At 35.0% G+C, this 21,857-nt stretch overlaps 3 protein-coding genes across 8 annotated transcripts; 1 reads left to right on the plus strand and 2 right to left on the minus strand.

Annotated features, from left to right (window-relative positions):
- Positions 1-814: 814 nt before the first annotated feature.
- Positions 815-8,123, minus strand: LOC106154853 (mitochondrial basic amino acids transporter-like). The gene is made up of 4 exons (XM_013529369.3): positions 7,920-8,123; positions 6,798-6,841; positions 5,864-5,947; positions 815-4,518 (listed from the first exon to the last, which is right to left on the minus strand). Exons 1-4 carry the CDS (start codon positions 7,951-7,953, stop codon positions 3,712-3,714), a joined length of 969 nt encoding a protein of 322 aa, XP_013384823.2. The 5' UTR covers positions 7,954-8,123; the 3' UTR covers positions 815-3,711.
- A 211-nt stretch (positions 8,124-8,334) lies between these two features.
- Positions 8,335-18,561, plus strand: LOC106170716 (methylated amino-acid transporter SLC25A45-like). 6 transcript variants are annotated; one of them, XM_087006483.1, is made up of 6 exons: positions 8,335-8,517; positions 10,834-10,928; positions 11,312-11,355; positions 11,966-12,046; positions 12,476-12,713; positions 14,401-15,222. In XM_087006483.1, exons 2-6 carry the CDS (start codon positions 10,880-10,882, stop codon positions 14,871-14,873), a joined length of 885 nt encoding a protein of 294 aa, XP_086862609.1. In that variant the 5' UTR covers positions 8,335-8,517; positions 10,834-10,879; the 3' UTR covers positions 14,874-15,222. The 6 variants fall into 6 exon arrangements, with proteins under 6 accessions (XP_086862609.1, XP_086862605.1, XP_086862606.1 ...); XM_087006479.1 differs by lacking the exon at positions 14,401-15,222 and adding an exon at positions 15,917-18,561 and having other exon boundaries at positions 8,338-8,517; XM_087006480.1 differs by lacking the exon at positions 14,401-15,222 and adding an exon at positions 15,917-18,561 and having other exon boundaries at positions 8,391-8,555.
- Positions 18,562-18,668: 107 nt separating this feature from the next.
- LOC106170718 (coiled-coil domain-containing protein 167-like) lies at positions 18,669-21,835 on the minus strand. The gene is made up of 4 exons (XM_013550695.3): positions 21,641-21,835; positions 20,506-20,600; positions 19,566-19,618; positions 18,669-19,401 (listed from the first exon to the last, which is right to left on the minus strand). The coding sequence occupies exons 1-4, from the start codon at positions 21,659-21,661 to the stop codon at positions 19,280-19,282; spliced, it is 291 nt and encodes a 96-aa protein (XP_013406149.1). The 5' UTR covers positions 21,662-21,835; the 3' UTR covers positions 18,669-19,279.
- Between the last annotated feature and the right edge of the window lie 22 nt (positions 21,836-21,857).

The following is a 21,857-nucleotide window of genomic DNA, read 5'->3' on the forward strand; positions in this document are numbered from 1 at the left end:
CTCCTACGTAGATCGATCCAACTCTGCGGGGACTCTTGCTGAATGCAATTAGATTAACAGATAGACACGTCTTTTCTTAGTGTTGAGTAGAATTCAGAAGAGCTGGTGATTATATGAGTGCATTGGAAACAAGATGTGTTTTAACATTAAAATCTTTTACACTGATTGCACTCAGCAGGAATCTCCAGGGAGTTGGATCGAACTACGTAAAATGATTGTTTCAATGGGAATGAGACCTTGATAAAGTCAAGAAGAGAAGATCTTTAAGCTGGGTTGAAAATTACCATTGTCCTTTTTATGATCAAAATTGGTTCATGCACCATGGTAGTTACATTTACCTGTTAAAATTCTTCTTAAACCACAGTATAACCAGTTCAAACAGGCAGATTATAAACACCTTATGTTTATTTATAGATTTACAGCATGATAATCTCTTGCAGTACAAGTAGGCTAAAAATTACACCTTGCAAAAGTTATCAATGGAGCTGAAGTACCTTTGAGTTGGATTGCCCACTTCTTTGCACATGTCTAGAAATCAAGTTTCAACAAGTCTCCTAATGAAAGCATCTAGAGTATAATTTCCTGTCTTTTGTTTAAATTTTGAAGTTTAATTGATCGAAATGTTACAGTCATAAATGTTAATCAATCACAAAGTTTCTCACTTTTGCCTTAAAGTATGACAATACTTCACTGAGATATTTAAAAATATCACTTTGCATCCTTTCTTCACAATTTGAACTAGTTATCAGCAAATATTACATTCCACTGCATAACTACAGTTGTTCTTCTTTGTAAAAGAAAATATGAAACACCATTCTCAAAAATACAATGTATTTATTAGGTATTGAAAACAATTATATCAGTTGCAAAGAACAACGTATTGCAATTCTGTTTGAATAGAATAAATTTTTTCAGTAGTATGCCTTATTTATACCATTCAAAATAATACTGCTGAGTTCTGACATATCACGTCTTGGCAGCTGTAAGTTTCAAAACCATAACTGTGTACTTCCATGTAATCTAGAATACCACAACAAAATTATGCTTCAAGAAAGTAAAATATTATTACCAAATATATTTCAAATCCATTCTAATGTTTTTGATAAGTACTTTTTATACTTAATACATACAGTGACCTTTTGCAAATTTCACTTAGAGAACATTCCACATTTTGTGTAATACAGAAAATCCATGATAACAAAAAAAAAAGTATTCAATGGCACATTTAAAACTTATAGTTTCTTGATGATTAGAATTTTAATTTATTTTCATACAACTCATACTTGTTATTTGAGGTTTTATACATGTGATAAATATTTCTGAAAAACAATCACTGCAAAATAAATTGAAATACATGTGTGAATGAATCACAGATGGATATGGGACTCAAGTTCATGTGATAGTGCTTCACCATTATCCTACTAAAAGTTTAATAACAGAGCAAAAATTTCATATTATCAGTGTATCTGCATAGTAAAATGACAGCTGGAGCCTTAATAAAGTCCATTCAGCATCTTAGAAGTGCGAAGTTTTATAAAGGTATGATTACAGAAAGCAACTTAAGCATAATATATTCACACATTCCCTCAACAACTAAACCCCAAACTAGGGTCTCTATTTATTATGTGACAAAAATTAAGCAAGATGATATGAAACTAAGAAAGCCAACTCCTAATGTTTAATACCAGGATTACCCATCTAAAGTCAAACTGACTGTAAATGCATACAACTGTTGTATAAAGACTGTAATATTTCGATGTATTTGAAAGTGTTAAATTGAGAAGTGGAGACACATTAAAAATAAACCTCTTTAAGTGCAGTCTATTTTATTACATAAGAAGTTGACTTTGGCAGTAGCATCTATGGATGGAAGGGACATTCAATAAACAAAACAATTTACCTTCACTGTAATTGGAAATTAAAACTTCTGTGAGCTTATGTAAGGTAATAATAATAATAATAATAATAATAATAAGCAGAAGAAGAAGAATAAAGAAATTTTGATTTGAGAATGTCCTAAAAGGCAACAGGTATAACTAAATTGTTTTGCTGTTGATGACAACTTCAGCTGCCTTATGTTGTTGACTTAATTTCACTTGAATACTGATACAACAAACTAAAACTGTTTTCTTCCAACTAGCCATATATATGACTTGCTACAAAAATGGACATGGAACCACCCTAAAACTGGAACTGTATCACAAAGCATCACAACCAGCTTTTAAGGCACACTGAGATTCTTAAATGAAAAGATTAACTGTTAAATGTATATATACAGTGCACTGTGTTTTTTAAAGAAATAAGAGTGTATCAAAGCTGAAATAAACTTTGTTCTTTGAGTAAAGAAAACTACCGTGAGGATACTGAAAATGTGACTTACACGTTAAATTCAATGAGTGTAACAATACCAAGTGTCTCAGTTTATAAGTAGTGGCCAGTTCCCAACAGAGACTGCTTCAATCACAGTAGCGACCAGTTTCAGTCACTTTCACATAGGCTTTGAACATCATAGCTCCATTGCATGACGTGCTACAAACTTAATGATCCATTTACCCCCAGCTAATATGATATCAAATAAACAAGCCTCCTTCCAGTGAAGTGAAATAAAATCAGTCATCTTGGCTACTGACCGTCAAGACTGGCTTTTGACTTTTTTTTTTTTTTTTTTTTTTTTTTTTTTTTTTTTTTGAGGGGCGGGAGGGGTTATACACTGGAGGAATTGTCCATTTCTTTGTTTTGGAATTTGGTAAGACCTGTTTAGACCAGAGAAAATGAATAAAATGGTTAACAAGCAACACCAACCCTAAGTTTGAGAAAATCAGAATTTTTCACGCTTAGTTATTATAATTTTTTCACATGGAAAAAAAGCATGGGGTTAAGGATTGATAAGTGTGGTTAATTTACAATCAAACCTAACAAAAATCTTTATGCTGTTGTTTTTATGCTCTCAAAGCACTGGTACTATTGATTTGACACTGAACAACCACTCTTGAATTTTTTTGTCTAAGAATCCTGCTTAAGGAGAAAGCTGCTTGTCCACCAACAGGTTTTTTAAGGCCAATAAGGCCTTTTATTTTAGATATTGGAATCACCATGTGTACACAACGCCAAGTAGGTTTGCCAAAACATGAAAGGCAGATTAAATTCACTCCTGCCATGGTATTGGTGGAACCCCATTCCATCCACTTCAACCTCCAAGTATACCTATACCATAAATGCAATTCATGGCTCACAAAATAATAAAGATAAGTGGTTTTCACAATAACAGGTGAAGAACTACGCTAAAATGGCACTCTAAACACATCAGTGCACCTGAGCATCTGTATATTGGTTAAAATTCCATAAATCATGTTATGCCACCTCGTGAATGAATGTTGCAAGCTATTAAGATGCACTAGGGGCTCATTCCCATAGAAACTATATACGGACACAGATTGATACAAGTCTGCAAGGACTTTGGCTAAATGCAATCAGTTTTACTGATTAACAGAAAAGCTGGAGATTATATCAGTATGTTGGAAACAAGAGGCAGCATGTTAATCTATTGATCTGTTAAATCGATAATTCTGAAAAAAAAAAACTCATCTTTGGCTCTATGAGTTGAAGTCATAGTTTTGCTGCAAAAAGTAAACTTATGCCATTACATCAATGTTTATCAAGTGTTTGTCAAGTGACAATTCACTAGTTACCTATCTTTTCAATTTTTACAGACTATATTTCAGTAGCCGTTGCCCCAGCTATTCTGTCCACAGTGTGGATTTCACTGCCCAGTTGTGTGTGGTGATGACCTGATATCGTTTCCATTGTCTCATCCTCACTTGGACGCACAGACCTCAGGAAAAGTGCTACCACAGTAAAAGTTGCAGCATTTACTGGAAAGGCCCTTAGTAGAGTAGAGTTTAGCCCAGTCCATAAGCACCCATGCCCTTCAGCTTTAATAGATTTTTGGAAACAGTCATAAGCATTTTTATACTGATTTGGACCATTTGCCCCATCAGCTTGTATCCGAGACTTGATAACATCAACAGGGTAAGTAGCAATCCATGAAGCCATACCACTGAAGCCCCCTGCCATTAACAACCCTAACATACTCACATCATCATCAGGTTGCTCTACCATCTTTCTACACAAATACTCATAAGTAGCAAAATAAATTCCAAAACTGGGTGTTTCTCTCACAACGGTGAGAGTAAAACCTTTAAACACCCCAGGAATCCCATGTGCTTTGTAGATCTTCCTCAGGCAATCAATTGGACCTGTATACAAATGTTTTGTGGTTTTGAACTGTGTTCTTGATTCACCCTGCCCTTGAATCTGCATCCTTGTTTTGGCCAGTTCCATGGGACTGCACACTACACACTGTACAAGGCCAGCTGTAGCCCCTGCCAAGAAGTGGCTCTGTAGTGTATCTGGATTGGCCATTCTTCTCTGAACATTTCCTTGGACTCCAAAGACTATGGCATTGATAAGTGCTAATCCGTAAAGTGGAGAAGCCATCCCCTTGTATAATCCAAGTGCCTAAAAACATACCATGGTTCACAAATTGTATAATTTCCAAAGAAAAAAAAATGCATGTACATAGCAATATCTCAAATGCTGATTAAAAGAGTTATTGGTATTTTGTGATATCATAGTGAAAACTCTGAAGGCATTGCTGGAAATTTGGATCAGCTAGAATCTATATGCTGTTGATCCTGTCAAAATATTGTCGACCCAAATATTTTTTCGTTACACATCACATAAAACATTAATTTTAATTCAATAGTACTGGAACATGATTACAGTTATTAAAACAATTTCTTTCACAAATATATATTTAGTAAGAGTAAGATATAAAGTCCAACTTAATAAATCTGTGTTCATTAAAAATCATGAATATACTTTTAAGTATATTCATGATTATTAATGAACATGATTTTTAAAAAGTGAAAACTATTTGGACATGCAAAGGGAGTTAAAAAATATTGCAGGTTTACTGTCTATTTGGTCTAATAAATGCATGAATTTTACCAAAACTGATGGCGTGACCTCATCAGTAAATAAAGGTATGGCAGGGCTGGAGCAAATGTGACCCAAATATTTTATTGCACGGCCCTCATTGAATCAACCCTCTGACCACAGGTGTTGCAAGTTATCTTTTACAAACCCTTACTAGCAAAACATCAGGCCTGTTGCTGCAAATTCATAGTGAAATTGTAGCAAATTTGCTTGCAATATAGCTGCAAATTAACAGAAATAAATTTTTTCTTGCAAAATAGTGCACACTCGTTGCTACAACCAGATGTGCCATCCCCACAGGGGCCTTGCAATTAAACCCTGAAGCCAAGATTTAATCCATGTGGAGGCTCGGAGACCATTAGGAAATTACGTGGGGTCTGTCATATTCAGTCAGCAGATCGGTTAGTCTGTGGATCATCTGTTTTGAATATGACCTAAGAGTAGACAAGATGATCATCTCAGTTCCCACAGGGTCTCTTCTTCAATTTTGTACACTATACTAGAGACCCCTGTGATATCAGAGGATACATCAAATCCCAGTAAAGATCCTATTTAAAGCTGATGTGTATGCTACTGTAGGCTTAAAAAACTCATAGGTTCAGGCCGTTTACTAGCACTACCTGCAAATCTTTGAGCACTTACACCTGTATTAACCACCTAACCCACAAATTAACCAGCACTACTAAAGCGGATAAATGTTAGTGCTAGCTATCCGTTTGTTGGTGCTAAATAATTGTAAGGTGTGCTGGTTCATTCGTGGGTTTGGTGGTTAATATGGGTGTTTGTAGTAAAAGTGGGTAGCGTTAGTAAATGCTTAAACCATTTATAAGGTCTAGGGTTATTATCAATATCAACATAAACTCACAGATTCTTTTGCTACAATGGTCCTGAAGCATTCAAAAGTCCCTTTATAAAGACGTTTTGCTGGATCTTGTGTTTGTAGCCGTACCTGAAATAAATAAAACAACTCTTATCTAGACCAGACAGGATGTTTGTTGTCAGTTATCAAGTATTGAAGATCTTTACAAGCCTGTGTGAAGTTGTGAACCCGTGACATTGCTCAGTAACATGTTCACTTGTTATTATGCAATATGATACCACCATTCTTAGACCCCATTCCCATACCAAGATCTCCAAGGGGATTGTCGCAAAATTGCATTCAGATTAAGCATTTTAGGTGTCTGGCATTCCTACTGAAGCTGCATAACGATAGTTAATTGCTCCCTAAAAGCTTCAGTAGGCGTGCTGGACATCATAGCCGCTTATGGTGCTTGTAATTTAGGGAGAAACCCCTTTGAGATTAGTTAATCCTGCTAGATCGATCTAGATATGGGAATGGGGTCACAGAGAAACTTCAAACCCAAAACATACTTGACTTTAAAAATGAAACAAGTAGACCGACAGACAGAGAGACAGACACTGATTAGCATGCAAATTCTTAATTATCATTCTGGTGATTATGTCAAGATCAAAGGAAACACGACCATTTCATGGTCCAGCTATAGAAAACCCTGACACAATGACAGTGTTTTCCAAACATAACATGGGCATTATTCTGATGTAAATGCATTCACATTTGATAGACTCTCATAATCCACAAAGGAATAATACTTCTGTCGCTTATGGCTTCTCATCACATTCCAGAGTATTTAAATTATAGTCCAGGCCCAGTTTCATAATACATAATTATCTTACACAAAGTCCACTCTAATTCTTTTGCTATTGAGCTGTGTTTTGAATCTTTTTGAGTCCATCAAATTGCACAACAGTTTGTTATTCAGAACACTAATATAATTTACCTTCACAGTATCAAATGGATGGCCAACCAGAACCCCAGCACACCCTGTAACAATAAACATGCAATGACCACAAAGAACCAGGGGTATTCACAGTTACAAAAATACAATTTTTTGTTACATATACAAGATGGAAATACATGACATCTACAAATAAATTTTAAAGAACTCAGTTTATGCGGCTAGCTTAATAAACACAAATGCATGCATCCGGTTCATAGTTTATCGTAAGTGGTATTTGCATTCAGACTAACACTGATTACTCATACAACTAGTGGCTGTTCTATTATATTGGTAGACAAAATCACTTTTGTTTTTGGTATATGCTGGTATATTATAGAGTCACTTGTGTAGTGTTATATGGTTGTAGCAGCTAAAATTCAGACTCGGTCATGATCTTTTTTGGGGGGTGGGGGGAGGGAGGGGATGTTGAATCCAAAATTTGGGCTATTTTTGAGCATAAAAATGGACTCAAAACAGCAGCATCAAGATTCTTCCTGGGGTCAAGATTTTCCGATTTATTTAAATTAAAAACAAATTAGGGTCAGCAGCACCTATTGATCAGATTATTAATTGTTTGTCCTAATCAAAATTAAGTTTTAAAATTGACTTCCATGCAGTAAACAGAACAGGAGACACTGACCCCACATCTTTCACATAAATCAATGCTAAGAACTCTAACATTAAAGCTATCTGAATATCCTATCTGCATTTTCACATTTGGGAGGTTTGGTAAATAACAAATAATACATTGATAGCTGATGCAATACCGATTGTCATTGTGAAAAAAAAAAAAAAAAAAAAGGAAAAACAGCCCATTAAAACATTAGGATAGAACTGAAGTGATGCTTCTAAATCAGTTGTTTGTGTTTGCATGGCAATTTTTTGACAAGAACAAAGTAATTCCACACAATTTCTCCCAAAACAAAACAATATTTTAATCAACATTATCTCAATATTTTTTCAATAAGATACAATCACGTTTTTTTTTAGTATGCAAAAAAGGGGGGGAGGTAATATCGACGACCTCTTAACTGTTATAAACCGTGCTGCGTATATACTACATGATCTTCTTTTAAAATTAAAACATAATACGCATTAAATAGTACTAGAAAATATATGTACCTCCAAGGCAGCCCGCCACAAAATCCAGCGCCATAATTCCCTGTTTTCTGCTAAATGCTCGACCACATCACCCTTATTCGCTTCTCTCGATCCTTCACTTTCAGATGCACTTGAGATCAGTAGTTGTTTATCTCAAGATATTGAGTCACATCTCAAATTTTTATCTACGACCTTGTACTCCAAACTGGATTGGCAATGACGCTAGTTCAGGCTGCTGCAGGCCAAGGTCAGATGTCTTTGTTTTCAGGGCAGTTATTGGCTAAGATTTCTGATATGGAGGTGTGTCCGCACGGATTAACCACTTGTGTTGTCTTTCTTTTATGGGATAAGAGTACTAAAGACGTGCTAAAACTAAGATTTGAGAGCATAAAACTTATCGAAAATATACCCCCTTTGCTATAACTTTTCAACAGTTATCATTCCATATTTGAAGGATTTGTTCATAATCGTTTCACGAGTCAAACGATTTTCGTGTTTCATAATTTCGGTGTTCCACGCTTGCCGGTTTCGGAGGCGGAGACAAGCGAATACACACGAAAGTCAGCGAGCCACAGCAACCGGGAGGTCAGTCAGTCTATCCACCGGCAAACTGACCTGGGTAAGGTTGTTAAGTACATTGTAGAGCATCCGTAAATGGTACATATACACACTGCATTTAAGCATGATTGTCACTATTTTTTGCCTACTGATTTGTCTGTTTGTTTTGATGAAGATAAGAGACGCACGACTCAAACATACCGGTGTAACGAAACGGAGGGTCCCTGTAACAGAAAGTTCGCCCTCCATTTAGTTATAATGGTTAGGGTTAGCCTGACCTACTGTAAGTGGGTCAAAATTTAGGTCGAGACTTACCTGCACAAATGAATGGGAAGCGGACTTTCTGTCATGGGGACTCTGTCACGTTACACCGGTATATACTGGTATAATAATTAAGTCACTTGTGAAGTTATGACATAGAATCTACCGGTATATGTATAGGCAAACGTGAAGTCTAGACTGGATATGCAACATTTTCATTCTGAAGTCTAATAATAGGTGCTTGGTCTTTATTTCAGGATCATTTCTGTTTTACACATATTTTAATTTATTACTTTATTATTATTATTATTATTGACGTTATTATTTGTTACATAGATTTTATTTCTCCCTAAGCCGATTGCAGTCTGATCCATCTCTGTGGGAGATTCTCCCTTAGAGCAATCATGTGAAAATCCCCTGCAAAGCTGGATCAATCCAGGTACAATGTTTGACATTTTACACAGTCATAAACTTTTACGAACCCTCTGCATGAGGCAATGCATGCCATAGGAGTATACATGTAAATGCTTTTGGAGAATCTCCCACAGAGATGGATCAGACTGCAATCGGCTGACTGCAATTAAGCGTGAACCCCAGGGAGATAGGGCGATCTAAATCTTAATTTCTGGATCGATCTAAATCTCTGGGAATGCAGCCTTTGAGACCATTTCCAGAGCCTATCGTACTAACTTTGGATCGATCTATTTCCAAGGGGATTCTCACTAAATTGCTATCAGGTTAAGCAGCTTAGATGTCTTGCATGCCCACTGAAGCTGTTAGAGGGTAATTATCTATCATTTAGCGGCTTCAGTAGGCGTGCCAGACATCTAAGCTATTTAAGCTAAAAGCAATTTAGCGAGAAACCTCATGGAGATGGGTTGATCCTGTTAGATCGATCTAGGCATGGGAACCCAGTCTTTATTTGCCCCATACCCAATTTTGTATCTGGTCAATACAAACTTGATCTGGGGCAGTTGGTACTGATTATCGTCTGCAAGTATGCATCGAATTATGAACAGAAAAGGGAACAGTTTATAATGTGCCTGTCTACTATACTTGTGAAGATGCTGAAGGGATAACCAGCTATGACCCCATTTTAATTCACACCAACAATCTATGTAAATCAATCCAGGGACTGCCCAGAGTGCAATCAGCTTATCTGAATGACACACCTCCTTATGTATCCAACATACTCATGTAATCACCAGCTTTTCTGTATTCTACTTCATGTCAGGAGGAGGCATGTAAATCTGTTAATCTGATTGCATTCAGCAAGAGTCCCTGCGGTGTTGGATAACACCCCATTTCCATAGATTAGATCGACCTACTTTGGATCGACCTAACTCCCTGGGGGTTTGCGCTGAATAGCTGTCAGCTGGGCGGACACGAAAGTTAATTGCCCCTTACGGCTTGTAGTGAGCGGGGACGGACACTTAAGGGGGATTATCTGACGGTAGTCTGGTGAGACTCCCCGCGGTGATAGATCGATCTAAAGTTGTGGGAATAGACCCTTACTTCACATAGACCAATGATGTCTATGGGAATGGGCCTCTGAAATGTAATTTATTTTGGCAAAATAGATAATAAGTAAATGTGACAAATAAATAAATGTAACTTGCTTAAATTATGAAAAAAATATATATCAAGTAGGTATCAGTATAAATTTTATACCAGTAGACCTTGCAATGTTGTATTTAAAACAAGAGTATATATTAGGGGAGAGTAGAGTAGCAGGCAGGGGTACATCAGTCATAAGAAATCCTTCTTCAGATAAGATACTATACCCTGTACTCGATGTTCCCACAATGTTTCAGTGAACATGTGCTCTATGTTCTGCTGCACAAACATTCTTTATAATGGAAGTCAAATGGCTTTGGAAATACCAAACTTGTGAGCATGATTGTGTTATTTTAATCCAGATTTTAAGTTAAAACGAGTTGTAATAACATATCTGCCAAGCAGTTGGTTGCTGCATAGGTCAAGTACAAGGTGCTGATTTGACTTTTAAGGTTGTTATATTCTCTCATTGCTTTCTTTCAGATATACCATCCAGTTTTTTATGGGTTGCATTTTGGTGATGTATGAAGTATTTCAAAATGACTGTTTTGTTTTCCAGAAAATGCCCTAGGTAATATTGGATTCAACAGAGAGCAATACTTGGGATGGATGCCACTGGTGGTGTGAACGATTACATAGCAGGATGTTTAGGCGGTAAAATACCTGATTATACAATCAATTTGGGTAGATGATGTAACTTCACCAAATAGTTTTATTTTAGATGCTATTTTTTCAGTTGAGTGTAGGATATTATTAGTATTTAAGACTTTTTTTAAATATAACTTGCTTGTCAAAAGATTTTGAAGCTGTTTGTTTTCTAAATTTGGAAAATATGTGTATTAGTATAGATGCCAATAGTAAAATGAGGTAAAATGGTGAAAATTTTTATCTAGAAAATATATTTGGTTGCTTTTTCTGTAGTCCTAGGGCTTCTAAACACTGCTGTTTTAGGGTTTGGTTTCCTAGTACGGTTGAAGTTCATTGTATTAGAAGAATAGTTGCTTTCTTTGCGTTCATTATTATTTGTTTTTATTTAGGAATAGCAGGGCTTGTTGTAGGGCATCCCTTTGATACAACTAAGGTATACTCAAATTTTCTCATAGTAAATTGGTTAAATTTTTATTTTTATACATCCTTTTATTTTTTATTATTCATCATTCTTTATATAATTTTTCTTTGCAACTATAATTTTTAATCATATTATTTTAATTAGTGATGAGAGACCTTTTTTTCATCAAAAGATCAAATGTTGTGAAAGCAGTGTGTGTGTGTATGCGTGCATGCTTACTTGCCTTTTGTCAAAAGCATACCAAAGTGTGAATTTTTTGTTAGGTATATCGACATAGGTTTATTGCTTTTCTTTTCATTTTCACTGAAACTTCCACCTTTGTATGCTTCAATAAAGGTCAATGAATTTGTTATTTTATAAGTGAAGAGAAGAAGAAGCAATTTTTTTGGACAAACTTGTAAAACAAAATGAACCAATATGGTGCAATTCCAACTATGCCGAGTAAAATATCTATTCTCAACACAGATATCTTTGAATTTTGAGTACAGTAAATTGTCTGCATCTGAATTGTTCTTGTCTGACAGAAAAAAGATCAAATGAAGTCCTTGAAGTATTTTGCAATATATATAGTATTTGTATTAAGACTGTGTTGTTTAAAATGGCTTCTTTTGTATGTTATTAGGTTCAGATGCAAACCCAGCTGGCAGGCCATCATTACAAAGGTACATGGGATGCGATCAAGAACATCTATCATCATGGGCTGGTAAGATGTGATAGAAATTTCTTGAACTATGATAACAACCATTTAATTCACACATTCTGAAAAATTGACTTGTCCAAATGGAATTGTACTGACTATGGGTTTTGGACCAGTGGCTAAGTTCGCAGACTGCATACTTTTCATTCTTAGACTTTGTTTTCATCAACAAGAAGGGCCACCTATTTCAAAAAATGTTTTAATCTATTTTATCAACAAATGGTATTTTTGAAAAAAAGAAAAAAGATGGGGTTTTGTAGTTCTTTTGTGTGCCTCATAGGTGATTTTTTTTTGGGGGGGGAGCAGAACTGAATCCATCAATTTCCTTTGGATCCACCTATGAACGCAATTCAAAAAGTGTGAGATATCAGTTTATTTGCTATACAAGGAGCATTAACCGTTACTTTAAAGACGGACAATAAAACATTTTTTCAGGGAAGGGGCTTCTTCCGTGGGCTTTCATTTCCATTGGTTTCATATGGGGCTATTAATTCAGTCTTCTTCGGTGTGTATGGAAACAGTCTCCGTTGGTTGCATCCAGACACCACAACTCAGCCTTCCTATAGAGACATTTATATAGCTGGATGCATCGGGGGTACTGCCCAGTTGGCTATTGCTTGTCCCGTAGATGTAGTAAAAGTGGTGCTGCAGTCTCAGATACCACACGGTAACGGTAAGTAGCCAGTGGCTCCATGGCCAAGCTTATCTCAAAATAACATTGAATGGTATAGCTTTTTTTTATTTATTATTTTTTTTATTAATGGTTAATATTGTCAGCTAAAAGAAAGAATTAACTTCCTTTTACATAGTTCGGTGTTGTCTCTTTATTTTGTGATTACTGATAATGCAGGGGCGGATACAGAGATATTTTCTGACAGTCTTCCAAATTATCTTTGATGATTCATCCTCCATTTTTGACTGTCTTCCGACAGAAAAATTAGATATTCGTCACGGTAAACTTGAAAATCTGATCGTCTTCCAAAAGACCCAGAAGACAGTCTCAATCTGCCCCTGTTATAAATAGTAATCTTAGGATATACAAATTTTAGTACTAGTAATTTATCACAAGTATGATATATAATGCATTTGACTAATTTGTCTCTTGGGCCATATGTTTCTGGATGTTATAGTTACAGTTAGTTGAAATTACCTTGGAATATCTAAATTATTTCTATGTACATGTTAGGTCTGATAGATATATGTATTCACACTGCAAGTCATTTTTTTTATCAAACATAATGCAATTCATTTTCAATGCCTAATTATAAATGTACACTCTAAGTGACATTTTGACCCTCTGACCAACTTTTTTTGTTTCAGTAGTCGTTAATAGTAAACAAGAAATGCTTCATCTCAAAAATAATACCAACACACTGGGCAAATAAAGCTTGGAAATGGCTATTGCCTGATTTTCTTGTTTCAGTTATTATTGCAAGCAAAGAAAAACTTCTTTTTTGGGTGGTTAGGGGGAGTAAATGAAGGAGAAAGTAGATGGTTTTATTATGCAGGAATGTTACAGGCTCTCTTTATTGCATAAAACATCTAGTGATACTAAATTGATTGAAAAGGAAAAAAGAAACAAGGACATGGATCTTACTTCTTTGGCTGTTACTGCAATCAGCACATACTTCAGGGGCGGATTTAGGGCGTCTTCTGGGTCTTCCGGAAGACGGTCAGATTTTAAAGTTTACATTGACAGGTATCTAATTATTTCTGTCGGAAGACGGTCAAAAATGGAGGATGGATCAACAAAGATAATTTGGAAGACTGTCAGGAAATAACTCTGGGTCCGCCCCTGTACTTGGCTGATTAATGTGCATATGGAAAGAAAATTAGTAAGTAAAATTATTAACTGCATGGATAATTCTTACACTTGATAAACTAACATTGAATTTGTATTCATGTATATATTCTAATTACCTAGCTTATCCAAATATTCTTTGTTGCTGCCTTTGCTCATCAGGTACACATTTGCTCCCTAACTGACATACTGTGTTTCTGATTTATTGCTTATTTTGTTTTTGAGGGTATTAGCATGTTTTTTTTTAAATTCTATTCTCAGTCATTTGAATGCACATGCACACATACCAGTAATACCAGTACACTATGTATATTCAAATAGGGTGTGCTGAAGTGAAGATTGCTGAAATTTTCGGGAAAATTTATTCTTTGTCTAGTTGACTGGTTCTCCTACATGTACCTTGAAATTATATTGCAAAATTTAATCGTTTGACTGGGTATCCCACACTTATTGTTGAGGTTAAGATTTTTTCATCAAAACATTAAAGTCCCAAGTGGTTGTTTAGATAAATTGTCTTTATCATTGTGTCAATTAATGTATGTGCTTGTTACATCCACAGGGTTGCACCAGTACTTCAAAGGTCCAATAGAATGCATGAGAGCCTTGTATAAACATGGAGGAATACAAAGTCTGTATCGTGGAAACTGCATAATGTTTATGCGGGACATTCCTGCTCAGGTTCTGTACATGGGAACTTTTGAGGGAATGCAGGATGTTTTGCATGTCTACGATATCATAACCCGTGGTGCTGTGTTGTCGCACTTGCTCTCAGGTGGAATGGCGGGTGTGATCAGCTGGTTGGCTATAATGCCAGCAGATATTGTAAAAAGCCGTCTACAGGCAGACCACAGTGCACACACCAAGATATACTCTGGAACTTTGAACTGTATATCTAAGATGTATGTGGAGGGTGGACTGAGAATTTTTTACACCGGGTCTTTGGTGACTGCCATTAGAGCTTTCCCTGTCAATGCAATAATCCTAGCTGTGTATAGCCAATCACTGATTTATATGAAGGGAAAGGAGAAATGATACTTGAACAAACTTTGAACAATATTTAAAGCAAGTGTAATATTGTAGTGCCCACTTCTATCAAAGAAAATGTTCTTAAGGACTTAATTTGGTTGAAATTAGTCATATTATCACATCTTACAAATATTACAAAATAAAAGTTATATGTCTTAATTTAATTGATAGGAAGAAATGTAAAAAAAATTACTGATCTTTACCATTTTGGATCTATGTAGAGCTATATATCACTCTTCCTCTCACATGCCTCCCCACTTGTCGTCCCTGCAGAGGCACAGTTTACACTTGGATATTTTCTAAACACCAATATTGAGCTATCTGATCTTACTAATAAACTTCTTTGCATCAGTCAGATGAAATTTCTTTGTGGTCAATAAAAGAATTGCATAGAAGATTACCTAATTACAAGAACAAAACAAATCAAGACCTGAAGTTGAAAGCCAGTTGCACAACTTCTTGTATGTATTAAAACTGCATCAGATATGTTTTCTTGTTTACAGTGAATGGAGTGGAAGTTAATATTAATACCAGTTATGCATGTGGTTAAACTTGAGATCCCTTGATTCCTATGACGAGTATCTTTAATCCAGTTTTGTGGAATATTGTTTTGTAATTCTCCCAGGGTTAAACAGTCCTGAGAAACAATAATTGCTGTTTGTGACTTGGATCCTGGGGTTTGTGATTGCGATCACCGATTCAAGATTTCACGTTGATTTCCTGTTGTGATCAAAAAATGTTTGTTGCAAGCACCACAATATAAACCGCGAATGATTTAGCCAGCTTTTATCCAGGTCTCTCACTGTTTACATAAGGGTTCTTTTTCATGAGCTTTATGTGCTGACAATAATCTGTGGCATATACAGAACATGCCGAATGGGAAGGTGCCAAATGCACCATGAAATTACATTTTAAGTCATTTATTCTGTGATCACAATCACAAATCTGCTGTTTAAAGTAACAAACAGTAATTTCATTTATATGGCCTGTTAAATATATCATGATATGAAATTGAGCTTAGAATTGTGGTCTTTTTTTTTTAATTTTAGAGAAGACTCGTTCTGGGTACTTCAAGGGGCCTTTGGAATGCATGAGCAGCATATACAGACAGTGTGGCATAAAGGGCATGTATCGTGGTATGTACAGCATGGCATGGAGAGACATTCCAGCTTATGGGCTTTATCTTCTTGTCTATGAGGCAATGTACGATGGTATGCAAAGAACACAGTGGTTTGACAAGCATGGAATTTTTGCTAGTCTTTTTGCTGGTGGATGGGCAGGGGTCATATCATGGTCAGTCATCATCCCTTTTGATGTGATAAAAAGTCGCATCCAGGCAGACATGCATGGCCTGGTTTATAAAAGCACCACTGATTGTATACGGAAGACATACCAAGAAGGAGGGTATAGAATTTTTTTCACAGGGCTAGTTGTAACTGCCATTAGAGGGTTTCCTACTTGTGCTGTTACATTCCTAGGGTATTCACAAGCTTTAAGGTACCTAAACCAAATCCACGCAGAACCAGAAACCATTTGTCATCAGCCAGAGATTGTTAGTGCTGAGGTTGTCAAGTAAAAAATTGCCAGCTTAAGGAAAACATTACTATGTCGTTTTTTGATAGCTATAAAATACCGGATTCATTGTTCAGCAGATTATTATTTTTGGTGTTTCAAAAAAAAAAAAAAAAAATTGAAGAAAAGAAAGAAAAAGAGAGCTAACCCCATGCACATCAATTGATTCCATTGATATAGGTGTTATGGCAGCCTTTAAATTACAAACTCAGGAAATTTTAATGTTATATATAAACAGCAGCACGTAGTAAATTTTTTCTTCTTCCTAAATGATTAAGATTACTTGGAGGTAAATAAATTAGTTTAGATATGTTGAATAAGTGTTTCAATCAACTTTTGTTTACATGCAAGAAGTAAGTTATTTAGTTATAGAATTATTTTATGAACAATTCATGAGATTAACTTCTTCATGACATGTACAATCATTAGAATAATAGTATGTTTAATTTATAAATATTTTATCATCATTATGGCATTCTTTAAGGAGGAATATGATATTTGTTCTGCTAAAATGACAGTAGATTTGAAGTATGTTTTGTAGTTTGTATTTTTTAAGCCCATTAGTAGTGTAGTTTCTATGTTTATTGGTCAATAAAATGCCATTTTTATTGCATTTTTATGTATTACATTGCCATAATATATGTATTTCATGTTACATTTTTACAAAAGGAAATGCATATGATTACATGCATTTAAAAGTTTTCAAGAATTCTTTATAAGTGTAAATGTGGGTTTCACATAACAAACACACCAAAATATGCGAGTACCAGTCATCTCACTCCATTCTGTGGTATACATTAGTAAGTGGGTGAAATATTGACAACAGCAGACTAACATATCCGGGGATCAAATGTGGCTGACCCAATTGAAAGCTTGTTGCATTATCCCTGCGGAGAATCTATTCATCGTCAATTATGGGATTTATGTGGCAAGCTTTTAAGTGGGTTCCCATTTTTAATATGCGGGTCTGTAAGTCTGCTGTTGTGAATTCAGCCAATGTGACCCACCAGTAGAGACCAGGTATGACCAGGGTTTACTGTGATAAATCGCATAATTCACTGTCTCTGAGGGAAAATTAGGTCTGTGCAAACTGAATTTCTTGTGGGACCAAAGAAAGGGGCTTTGTATAATGTTGGGTATTGCTCTGGCAATTCTATGATAACACCTAAAGAGTGCCATGGAAATATTTGATGAATTTTATGAGTTAAAAGTCATAGCATATATGTCTACACATGCACATTTGATAATGTTATGGAAGTCCAAATTAAAGGCTTGGTTAAGACATACTTAACCAAAGATATATAAATATAAACATACAAAAACACTAGTTTGCTCAAATTACTAATTTCCCTTAGTATAGATCTTCCTTTATTACTATACAGATATTTAGATTCCGTAACAGCACTTTTTATGACAAAAGAAGTTGTTACCATTCTTCTTTTAACAGGCATGAAAGACCTGTTTTAAAGTTTTCAAGTCAGTAATGTTATGCTTTAATGCTTTTTCTTGCTAGAACATTTTTGAGTTGACAGTATAACTTGTTTATTTTAGAACAAATATCAGATGAACATGAACTGAAGCAACCAATAAGGCTGCTAGATTTTGTTCCCATTATTATTTAATAATTAATTATGTGGTAATAAAAATAACTTTATTTGCTTATTTTTCTAGCCTAGCATATGCTTTTTCTTTGGTTATTTGATATTTATTGAACAATTTGCACATGCTCAGTATATGGAATATGATATGATATACAAAAATATTGTTGATCTTATGAGATTATTTTCAAAAATTAATGCAAAAAGTTTCTTTATTTAATATATTATATGCACATTTCTAGTGAATGAAGTCACATTTTCTGCCAAATATTACTTGACTTTTAAAAGTGGAAGAATGTTTTTATTATTATTATTATTATTTTTTTTTTTAGTTTGGAAAGGTTATTCAGGTATCTTAAGTTTGTTCATATTACATGAGATGACATGAATTGCCAATTACAGAATCTGATGTTAACTGTATAAAATCCACCAAAGCATGACTTACCAATGAACATAATATTTGAACTACAGCATTTTGTGTTTCATTTCAATTGCGTAATAAATGGATATCTGTTAACTGGAAATTTGATATTGTTATTTGTTATACAAAAAAATTAATTCACTTATTGTGCCATGTAAAGAATTATGATTCACTTAAAAGCTTACCTTTAAATAAAAACGATTGCAAAAATTACTTCTTAGTCAATGCTAAACCTCCACTATTTATTTTGTGAAATTAGAATGTCATGTGTTCCTTTTTTAAATTAAATCTAAACTTCCAGAGCACACTAACAACTTACCAGATAAATAATCATTATTGGTCCCATCACTATCATTTCTTATTAAAATGCTTTTGGCTTATATTGTTACATCAAATATCACTTTTCATACACCAGTTGCTACTAGGCGACTTTTCTCACCAGATTCATCATGTCCAATGAGTGTTCTATCTTTCAACCTGCTGGAATTCTTCTTTTGTCATCCTTCTTATGCCCGTTAGGGTGTCGAGGGGAGAACTAAAAATGCAGTTTCCACAAATATAGCTTCACAGAAAACGGGCATGACATAACATTAATGTTGACTGCACTACTATTGCTCATGTAAGTCGTGTCATGTTACAAAAAAGTTGTTGTTAGAAATGATCCAAATACAGGTATTCCAAATGTACAAAGGCCATAAATGGTTTCTGCATAATTATTTTTGCAAAATCTGAATCTCAACCCTCTCCTTTGTTATTTCATTCCTTTAAGTCATACTGCATAGATGTCACTTTTGAGAAGAACATATCCTCATGAGATGTAGTTATAGAAATATAGTATTTTCTCCATAAAAATACAAATATCCTATAAAGACTGAGGTAAATAAAATTACTGATAACAGCATTGTTTTTCTGTTTTCTTTTCTTAAATTTGCCATGTCCTTGTCTGAAATGGAAAGAAAAAAAACGGAAAATAAGACTTTCACATTGTTGAATATTAAGGTTTTTTTTTTTATTTGAGGTATATGATATCAAAGAAAACAAAATATAAATAAACTGCAATAATGATGATAGTAATGTACATTGTGGAGTTATTGTGCTTATACCCACCATACTGAGCAATTGTTTTCTTTAGGACTTTTTCTTCCGCAAGTAAACTGTTTCTGAAAAGATAATTGAGGTATGCTAAAAAACAGGGCAAACATCAAGAAATTACTGAGATTGAGAGACATTTTATGATTGTTTTATATGTAAAAGTTTAAGTCTTGAGAAATATGCAAAAAAAGCATAGTTCAAATGTCATTACATTCTGATCCATTCACCATTATTACACATGCTTTGTAACATGATGAAACACTCAAATTCTGAACTTCGCTTACAAAGTTAGCTTTTTTATCACTTCTATTTCTGTTTTCACCAAGTGTCAAAATTAAGGGTCAGAGAAGCACAAAATGAGTGTGTTTGTATAGTGTAGTATCAGAAACTGTAAATAGGAGTACTAACGCATAAATTTTGTGATAGGGTCAGAGCAGAAACTATGAACATAAGCCGTGAATTATGCAAGTTTGTAACTGTTATATAGCCAGGTTAATAGATGCAGGGACCTGGCAGATTCATGCAATTAACCAGGTGTTATTGTTTCTACAAGTGGATGGATTTACTAAATTGAAGATATCTTAATTAGAAGCAAAATGCAGTGCCTTTGCAACAGTGTCAGACAACTTGTAAAATTGAGGGAAAAGGGGAAAATTGATCCAAAGCTGCACTGGCTATTGGAGAACATTTTTCAGTTACCTTAAACTCTTTCGTTCTGACCCAAAACCAACAGTGAATAGGAAAATAAAAACAGAGGGCCTAAGGTAGCACGAAAACTCATGCGTTAGCACTCCTATTGATGATTCTGATATGTATTGGCTGTGCAATGCTGTGCCAGTACATTTCAAAATTGTCGATAGGAGTGCCAGTACATATCAGAATCGTCAATAGGAGTGCTAACGCATGAATTTTCGTGCCAGGCCTAAGGCTGATTACTCATACTATGAAACCTTGCCTTTCGTTATCTGCCAACTCTTCCAACCTTAACAACCTCTCTATTTTATCTAATCTATGTTCACATTCTGCGACATTTGCTTGCACTTGCTCCAGCTGCAAATAAAAAAATAAATTCTGTCAAATGTTTGAATCAATGTTAGGTAGATCACAATCCGCTAGGGGCGCTACAGTCGTAACTGTCCACGGGTAGTGAAGTGTAAAACTGAAGTCGGCCTGCTGACAGTTCGCCTATGGAACCCCTTTTTTAAATCTCTCTTTTAGAGCCGCGTAAAAAAAACTAATACAAGCCATTAACTAAATAAGTTGTAAATCAAAGAGTAAAATCTGGTCACGTGATTTTCCCATGTTGCAGTCTTTGACAAGTTTCGGTTCTGCTTGTTTTAAGCTTTGCCTCTACAAAATGCTAAAAAATTTCAGGCAAGTGCTGGTATCATCTTTTTGAAATTTATATCCAGCAAAGTTTATGAAATTTGCTATATTATGTAGAAAAATCATGAAATTTGAAGGTTGCGAAGTATAGTTAATTTAATCCGCAATATTACATGATGTGAAAATTATCACAGGGAAATAGCTTTGCCCTGATTAGTCACAGGCTATGTGAGCCAGACAATAGGCTGAGCACACAAAGACACACAGGGTGCTCTGCTGCGCCTGAGTGATCACTGCTGGTGAGTGGGCACAGGTTTTGAGCTGAGAAGTGTGGACACTTTTGGTGGATTTTTGCAGTTAAAAAACTTCAATATCTTTGTTGCTTGTAGGAATATTTAAAAAATTCCAAATGATTTCATCCGGTTTTTGCATTACCTTTCAGATGATATAAGTATTTTAATTTTCTGATCAGTTTGAAAATTTTTCTGATATACCTATCAATGTGCCGAAACTGATTCATATACTGGTAACTCCGCGGCGAAGTGATATGAAGTAAACATGACAACAGTAACCTTAAAACGTTAAGTTCCACTTTGGGGAATTTCAACAGATAAGTGATTTACCAATCATGATGCATGTTTAATATTACATTAGCACAATTTGGATGGTAAATTAATATAAATGTACTGACATTGTATTTTGAACGTTTTTAGAAAATTCTTTTGATATCATTTAGAAATAATCTTTAAAAATTCACTTTTTACCTGTTGAACGATAGTTGGCATTCTTGAGTTTCCAAATAAATAACGTTATAAACATCAATTGTATAAACAAGTAAATGCAGGCTCCCAAAATATTTCAAATCGGTTTGTTTTGAAGATTTCCCCATACACGTGTCCATTTGTGTGGTTTACTTTCCTGTCTCTAATGATAAAAGAGCGTATCGCTGTCCAGATAGAAGCTGGTCAAGATCCATGTTAT

Source organism: Lingula anatina, chromosome 2 (assembly GCF_051362555.1).
Source record: "Lingula anatina isolate TDL-2025a chromosome 2, LinAna3.0, whole genome shotgun sequence".
Classification (NCBI taxonomy): domain Eukaryota; kingdom Metazoa; phylum Brachiopoda; class Lingulata; order Lingulida; family Lingulidae; genus Lingula; species Lingula anatina.